At 38.1% G+C, this 8,954-nt stretch overlaps 1 protein-coding gene across 8 annotated transcripts in view; it reads right to left on the reverse strand.

The window, feature by feature from the left end:
• Positions 1-8,144, reverse strand: part of LOC148872532 (putative RING-type E3 ubiquitin transferase C3H69) — a 45,010-nt gene extending 36,866 nt beyond the window's left edge. For 2 of the 8 annotated variants that reach the window (XM_088973776.1, XM_088973777.1), the window contains exons 1-4: positions 7,672-7,864; positions 5,406-5,493; positions 5,256-5,305; positions 4,539-5,162 (exon numbers count right to left, since the gene is read on the reverse strand). In XM_088973776.1, coding sequence (XP_088829902.1) covers positions 4,539-5,162; positions 5,256-5,305; positions 5,406-5,493; positions 7,672-7,682 — 773 coding nt within the window. In that variant the 5' untranslated portion in view covers positions 7,683-7,864. Of the gene's footprint in view, positions 1-4,538; positions 5,306-5,405; positions 5,494-7,671 lie in introns of all 8 variants that reach the window. The other 6 variants (XM_088973774.1, XM_088973775.1, XM_088973778.1 and 3 more) reach the window with 5 other exon arrangements.
• Between the last annotated feature and the right edge of the window lie 810 nt (positions 8,145-8,954).

The raw sequence follows: 8,954 nt of genomic DNA on the forward strand, positions 1-8,954 counted from the left end.
AACCCTGGATTTCCTATTAAGCTTCAATCAAAGTTTAGTTTTAATCTATTAGAATTGGGGGGGGGGGGGGGGGGGGGGGGGGGCGCTGCTGAATTTGCTTCAAACCAGATTCTTTGAATATCATCTACCGTCACCCCTTTTTGAAAGCTTCCAATCTTTTTACCCAGTCTGCAGTATTTACCTTTACCCCTTCAACAATGTCCTCTAAACCCCTGTTGTTTTCCTTGACTATTCTTTCATTTCTTTCTTCCCAAATTGTTGCTGCCCTGGCTGCTTTCCAAAAAAGTCTTCCCTTCTTTTTTGTTTGTCTGAAAAACCTTGAGCTGAACAAGGTTGTGATATCTTGTGGAAGATCCCACCTGCAACTAAAGAGAGAGAAAATGCACACCCAAATACAAGCCACAAAAGAAAAGGACATAAGTGAGAAGTGGTTTCACTATTTCTTGAGAAGATGAATTTTCGCTAGAAGTGGAGGAATTGGATGGTGTGTATTACGACTCCAAAATTCCCCATCCCTGTTAATGGTTAGTCCTCAGGTATTTTCAAAAATTCTAGGGGGATCATCCAAGGTGAACCACTCTCCCCTCTCCTGTTCATCTACCTGAGGGAAGTTTTGAGTCTCTTCATTCACCTTGTGGGGAAAGCAGGTTTTTAGAAGGTTTTTCAGTAGTTCCAGGTGGTTAAAAGGTCCACATTCTTCAATTTGCAAATGATACTTTGTGCTTCGTTATGTAGAGGAAGAGCAGTTGCAGGTGCTTTTGGGGGTTCTTTGTTGGTTTGAAGTTGTCTCTGGTTTAAAGGTCAATTGGAATAAAAGCTATTTGATCCTGCGGGCAACATGGAAATGTTGAATCTTTAGCTGGAATTCTGGCTTGTCAGGGTAGGTATCTTCCCACAAGTAATTTAGACCTTCCTCTGGGTGCAAAGTGTACTTCAGCTTTAATTTGGGATCCTGTTTTGGACAGGCTTGAGAAGAAGCTTTCCTCATGGACGGCAAAATACTTCTCACTTGGTGGCAGAATTACTCTTTTAAAGAGCTCTTTGATCAATCCGCCATCCTACTTTCTTTCTCTCTTTCCAAACCCTGTAAAGGTGGCATCAAGGTTAGAAAAGCTGCAGAGAGATTTTCTTGTGGAAGGGTTGAGAAGAGGGAAAAAAAAGATCCATTTTGTAAGCTGTGATAAAATTTGCTCCCATGTGGATTGAGGGGGTTTGGGGTTTAGGAGACTTGAGGTTTTTAACATGGCTTTTCTTGGCAAGTGGCTCTGGAGGTTTGGGATTGAGAGAAACAGTCGGCAGAGAGGCCTAATGCTGCTAAGTATGGTGAGGATAGAAGAAACTGGATAACCACTTCCTCCCCTTCCTCGCTGGGATGTTCAATTTGGAAGAAAATTATTGATCTGCTTCCCAACTTTAGCAAAGGTCTCAAGCCAAGATTGAGAAATTGTGGCAGACTGGCTTTCTGGAAGGACCAATACTGACCATCCTCTTGCTTTTCCAGCTGGCAGTTGATCAGGATGCAATGGTGGCTGACTGTTTTGAGCTCCTGGGCAATGAGGTGGTCTGGACTCCTACCTTTCAGAAGATTTCAGGACTGGGAGTTTAAAAACTTGGTTAATTTACTCCTGCTGTCGGGTCAGGAGGTGGGCACCAGATTGGATGATGGTTCAACCTGGATCTAGTCTGCAGATGGCCTCTTTACTGTTAAATCTTTTGCTCACAAGTTGACAGTTTGCAGTTTCGGTTCAGTTCCTGCTGCCATGATTTGGAACCCACTCTCCCCCTTGAAAGTGTTTAAGATCTCCTCTCACGTACATATCCGAAAAGTTGACGATGGATTTTCTGTGGGAGCCAGGAGAGGAAAGGAGGGACCATAGGGTGGGATGGGAGGTGGTAACAAGACGCAAGAAACAAGGAGGATGGGGGATTGGGAATATCAGGAAAAGGAATTTGACATTAATGGGGAAGTGGTTATGGAGATTTCCTTTAGAATGGGATAAATTGTGGGCAAAGATAGTGGCTAGCATTCATGGGATGGAGGACAATGGCTGGGATACCGGAATCATGGCAAGGACAACAAGCACATTTCCTTGGAAAGCCATCCATAACCTTCTTCCACTTTTCTCCTGGTGGGCCAGGTATAACTTGAACTCAGGCAACCTTATCAAATTCTAAGAACAAACTTGGGTAGTGGGCTCTCCTTTGATAATCCAGTTCCTCTCTTTGTATGCTCTCTATGATCGAAAGAATATGCCCATTTCATATTTTTTAGTCCCCTCAGATGCAAGCTCTGGTTATGGGTGGAATTTGAGATTGAGAAGGGTAGTTAGGGATACAGATTTAGAAAACACTATGTCCCTTCTGGCATTGCTTGAAAATGTTTTTCTGGACCCCCAAAAGGAAGATTGTAGAAATTTGGACCCGCTCCCCCCCGGACTCTTACTCTTGTGCTTCTTTCTTTAAAAGCCTAACTCAGCAACCTACCGCCCTCGGCATGTCTTTCCTTGTTAAAGAGATACGGTGCAAACCTATCCATCCTCGGGTTGGGAGTTTTTGTTGGGAATCTTTTTGGAAAGAATCAACACTTGTGATCTTCTTCAGAAAAAGACCCAAGACTTGTTTATCCCCACACAGGTGTATTCTTTGCAAAGAAGATGGGGAGAATGGGTACCACTTATTAGTATCTTGCCATTATGCAAAAGTTATCTAGGATTGGGCTTTATCTCTTTTTGGGTGTAGTTGGAATCCTCCTTTGAATATATAGAGTTTGTTCCCTCCATCTTTCTTCAGCTGGCCAATGAAAAGAGGAAGGATACTGTGGAGGGCAGTTGTGTGTTGGTCTTTGTGGGAAGAAAGAAACTCCAGGTTATTTTTAGATAAGGAGAGGAATGCTGAGAACTTAACAGGGTCGATCCACATAAGGGTAGCAATTGGTTGAAATCCCTGGACCTGTTTTCAAACTTTGTTGTGGATGATTTGTTGAGAAGATGGAAAAAAATAGAAAGTTCTGCCCAGGTTAAAAGGGTCATAAATCCTTCTTAGATTCCCCCTCATATAAAGCTGAACTTTGATGGCAATAGCATTGGGGAATCCAGGGCTATCAGGTATTGGGGGAATTTTCAGAAATGAGGAAGGAAGGGAATGCTTAGCCCTTTTCTCTAGCCCGATTGGTGAGGGTGACTCTCTTAGGGCTGAGATTTCCAACTTCCCCTCCAAAAAACAACACCAAAACAACAAGAAGAAAAAGAATAAAATAGCTACAAATTCAGCATCCCCTACCACCACCTAAACCCAGCAGAAAGCAAACAATAAAATGTTGGACTTCCAGCAAGACTCAACCAGAAGACCGTAAACTCTTCCTAGCCCATCATTACACCCTAAACTCACCCATGGATAATTCCAATCCTACATCAAAGAAATTCGGGGGACATTTTGGTCCCAAACAAGTTACAAATATAGAATATTTCTCTCTTTTATCCATCAAAAAAATGATTTCTAGGTCCTTTAGGGAAGCTCAAATGGCCCAATTAGCAGACCAACCCTATATAAATACACATATACAGTTATACACCAGTATAGTTTTCAAGGCGTCTAGGCAATTCTAGACGACACTGGGGCGCCTAGGCATCGCCTAGGCGATAAAAATTTTATAATATGAAGAACTGACTTTTGGCTAGTTTCCCAGTTTTATATACCATTCAGCATGTATGTTAATTGAAAATAGCAATTCTCTTTATTAAGAACATTAAATTTCCTCTAAAAATGTGGCAAATCATCACATCTAAAAGATAAAAGTCTTTTACATATATTAATTTCATTATTTTCAAAAATAATACTACTATAATAAGTATTTAATAGAGCAAATTCACATTAATTAGCAGCTAAAGAAGGTTATTAACTTTATATGATAAATATTCAAGATGGAAAGTAAAATAGAAAAAAACAAGGATGGAGTTTCTGTTTTATTTAATTAGAGAGAGAATAGAAAAAATAACTTTATTATTCTATTGTTTCTTTCCCCTTTCTTTTCTTTTCTTTTCTTTCTTTCTTTCTTTCTCTCTTCTCAAAACCCTTTGATCTTTTAAATTTCAATAGTAAAACATTAAAACAAAATATAATTGATATATAAAATATAATAAAATGTATTAACACATACATTAATAAGATACAGCAATATAAATGATATTATAAAAGGCGCCCGCCTTGTCATTTTTGTCGCCTAGGCGGGCGCTTAATCGCCTAGGCGGGCACTTAATTGCCTAGGTGGGCAACTAGTTGCTAAAAGTCAAGGCGTTTGGGCGAGGCGCCCAGCCAAGGGCACCTAGTCGCCTAGGCAACGCCTTGACAACTATGGTTACACCACATTCTCCTAATGTTTTATTGTAGATCATATATATTTTTAAAAGTGAAAAAATATGCATGCATCTTGTCAGCAGTAGAAATGATTGCCAGTAAAGACATTGTAGATTATTCCAACAGACAACAAAACTAGCAAACTTTAACTACAAACACAGAAATCTGTAGGATTATTATGGTACCTAAGCTTTGCTTTGTAGTTGTCAATAATCTCCTGCTTTTCTTCTTTTGTGGAATACCAAATGACACTTGGAATGACAAAATATGAAAGTTTACGACATATTGGGCAGGTCCTCAGTGCAGTATTAACATCCATGCCAGAGGATGGGGAACTACTACGCCAATTCCTGATGCAGGATATACAGAATGGATGATCACATTCTGATAGCAATCCAAACTTGCGTTCAGCAGCTGTGGGCTTTGAGAGAACACGATCTAGGCACACACTGCACTCAATTTCTTGGCTGTGTTTCAATGCCTCAAGGTGCTTTTTCTTTGTTTCACATGTCTTGATGTGCTCCTCCCTTTCATCAGGCCTATATGGATGTAAGCAATGTTTTCCACAAGTGGGACATAAGTCTCCATGAATGTGTGGACATTTTTCCCCATGAGGGCAGTTACCAGCAGCAGCAAATGAACAAATAGAGCGATCAGAAGGCCTAACAATTGTGGATTCCCTCTCATTCCCATTGTCGAAGACATTATGGTTTCCCGAATCATGACTCCAAGCTGGTTTTCTAGGAGGAGAGAAAGGTCTATTCAAAGCTGAAAGCTCTGCAGGAATACTCAGGACTGAAGTGGTTTCCCTGCTCAAGGCAATTCTAGATGAATGCTGATGAGGATTTGTTGATGATGATGCGATAGAATGCCGTAGACGAGAAAGCTTAACATGTTCATACCTGCATCGGCTACCATAAGAGCATGCTCCTTTCTGAAAGAAAGTGCACACCTGTCATTACAAACCAGCAGAAGGCAACAATTAGGAAAGACAATTATCCCACATCAAAGAAAAATAATTTGGAAAATTCAAAAAGAATTATAGATCTTACATTACTTGCTGGATCACTCCAATCATGTGAATACTCACAGTGCTCCCCTTTCAGACATGCTCCATGTGCATAAAACTTACAAAGAATCCTGGGAAAAAAAATTATTAGAACCACTGGTTAAAAAATAATATACTAATAGAACATTAGTGAAGATATATGTGAGCACCTGACAAAATGAGGATAAATCAGAAGCATGGGAGAAATTCATATGGCCTTATGGGGCTTGACAGCGGCCAATATAACAAGGTCTCAAAGATGCAAGTGTGGCAAAAACCAGTTCATGGAGACCCCCAAATAACAATTAACAAGAACAAGAAGAATTTTTCTTATGAGCAACAGTAAAAGGGATTCATTTCTGTAAAAAGAAAGTACAGCCCTTGCAGAATTTGGATAGCCAAACAAAGAGAACAGCAATAAGGCTGATCATCCCTGTTTAATTACTTAGATTGGAAATTGCCACAATTTTAATTCTCCATGGGATCTCTGTTTACTATCCAGTAAGGTTTCATTTGGTCCTCTTCCCCATGAGTATGATATATGAATGTGAGAGCAAAGCAGGAAGTTTTTGCATAAGAAATCCTTCTATACCAATAGGTCAAGTGAGCTGCATGTGTCCTGCCTCTAGGGAATCGTGCTTATCAAATGAATGATTGAGGAAAGTAATGCATTTTGTACATGGTTTGTTTTTGGACATGCATTTTAGCTTAGCTCATAGTGGGGAGAAACCCACAATAGTCTGCCACCCTCTCAATAGGTCATCCATAGTGACTCCTTTAAATTCTTTACATGTTAAAATACAAATTGGATGCATGTTGTGATAGTAGAATGTTTTGTTCTTTTGCTCTTGAAAATTATGGCATTGTAAAAGTATTTATTAGAGAGAAATAAAGATAGGCAGTACAAGCATTCCCACAGAGAGGCACGAGGTGCTACCTCTTATACATCAAGCAAATTACAATTGACAATTAAAACTGAGCCCAATGCAAATTATCCTTATTTAACTAACACATCTGCCATAGCATTAGCCGTTCTCCTGACCCCAAAGTATTCTCAAATTCATGCTTCTAGTTAGCCATTTAAATTTCGCCATTTCATCCCTAAAGCACCAGGTTATAGACTCTGGATCCTTCAGCCATCCTACCACCAATCTTGAATCCCCTTCAATCTCCACATTTATCAAGCCCAAATCACTTGTTATCTGTACCCCTTTCAAAGCAGCAAGCAATTCCACCAATTATGATTTATGACATTATTCCCCCCTTGTAAACTCCACAATGCAGCTTCTCTAGTATGCTTCCAAAACATTTTCTGCCTTCTTGTGGGGCATATGCTCAATTGAGTAGAAAACAGCTCATTTATGTTTGACGATGACATAAACGGACCATTGCCCAATGCTGATCTTACCTATCCAGGGTCACTGCAAAGTGTTTCAATTGGGCTCCCCTTTTGTGTGCATATTTATACTTTTTTTGGTATTCGGTGTCATGCACCATTAATAACTTCCCCCTTGACCCCTTCTTCCCCAAAGTGCTGGTTGTGGGATTCAAATCTGCGTTTTTTTTATGAATGGGATTCAAATTTGCGTTAGCAGTGGGACATACCAGCTAACACACCAATGAGCCAGCCCTCGGTTGGTTATTTATGCTTTTTTATCCCTAAGGCCTATGCTTAAGGCTTTGCACTTTGATCCCAAGTTTCAAGCTTTTTTTATTATTCCCAAGTTTCAATATTTACTTATTCATTCTTGATTTAATTGATGGAATCGAACCTTGAAATAATCTTCAATTATCAGAAATCCCTAAACCCCAGTTCCTTAAAAAATGGTAGCAAAAATTAAAAATCCTTAGGAAAACAAATAATACAGTACAGGTAGCATATCTGTCAATCCAGAGCTCTAAATTTCTCTCACGCTAACAACCTTAAGTTCGTGAAACCGATGGACCTAACAGACCTTATCCCAGCACATCCATTTTACTCCTTTTGGAATTCCTAATTTATCTAGACCTAAACCCCAGTCAATTTCCTCTATACCCTATTTTCTTCAATTATTCAAATTTCGGCGCTGGTGTGTCAATTAGCTTTTCATGAAACACTAACAAATTCAGGAGTTTCCAGGAATTCAAGATAAATTCGATGTAATAGATAAATATATTAAAAAAATGTATATACAATAAGCATCAATAGTTTCTGAAAATAAAAACCTAGAGGTAGGAGGTCCCACTTCGTTTAATTTGATAATGATAAAATCACAGAAGAAAAATATTACCTCTTTGACATGTCGAAAGGACAACCGTCTTTACAAATCGAATCTTTCGACTTTTCACGAGAGATGGATTAAAAGAAAACAACCTAAATCATGGAGCAGCCATTGAAAGAGAAGATCGATCCTTCTTCTGTACATTCTAGGGTTTTTGGTGATTCACTCTCATGGGAACTGACATAGTGACCACCCAATTCATGCTATAAATACGAATTCACCCCTTTAAAAATCTTTCGGAAATATTAGCAGTGCATGGTTAATCCGTAATTACAACAGAAACGAAGGGCATTGTGCTTCTAGCTTTCATGCTTTCGATGTGCGGAGCGCCGTTGTCGTGGGATTCATGATGTCCAGCACCATCCTTAAGTGAGCGGTTGTGTCCCCGCGATGATAGCCGGAATGGGTTAAGTTTGGCTGCTGGGGTCCAACAGTACAGGCTGTTGAGACGGTTTTTGGGATGGGCACTTTGTGAGCAGTTCACCTATTCATGTCCATGATTTGGTTTTTAATCAAAATAAATTAAGATATAATTACTAATTTACCCATTCTCACAATAATGTGGCATTTCCAACAATTCTCTCAACATCATATTGGCCCCCAATTGCTAAAGTTTTTCCCCGGAATGATACTTGATAATATTACTACTACATATGCATGTGCGTTATATGTGATAATTTCAGATAATATTAATAATTTTAATATCCTTATTAAAACTATTTAAAAAAGATAAATAATTAAAACATGGTATATTTGTGAATTTAGATTTTATATATTATTTTTATTATTAATAAAAGCATTTTTATTTATTATATTTATTTTTATTTAATATAATAAATATATAATATTAGAGATGTATACAAATTTTATAGACAACTTTTTTTTGTTTTCTATATTTTTATTTCTATTTATTTTTTAAACTTTTATTATATAATTATGACATCATGTTCTTGCCTATAAAAACAATCTCATTTTTGGGCAACTTTAAACTTTTTATTCGATTTACATAATTAACTCTAAAAATAATTATTGTTTAAAACACTTATTTTTATTTGATATGATAATTTTATAATATCTAAGATGTGTCAAATTTTTTTGTATTTTTTAGTCTTTTTGTGTTTCTATCTATTTTTAAAAATTTTATTATTTAATTATGTCAACATTGGTTAACCCATTTATTTAAACGATTAGACCATTATGGTGCTAGTCAAGTAAATTGGACTAAATTTAGTCTTAACTAAAACCCAACCCTATGAATTGGACATAAGGCTTTAGACCAAAGACGAGCCTAA

This window comes from Nelumbo lutea, chromosome 2, assembly GCF_056320005.1.
Source record: "Nelumbo lutea isolate HS-2025 chromosome 2, American lotus-T2T, whole genome shotgun sequence".
Classification (NCBI taxonomy): domain Eukaryota; kingdom Viridiplantae; phylum Streptophyta; class Magnoliopsida; order Proteales; family Nelumbonaceae; genus Nelumbo; species Nelumbo lutea.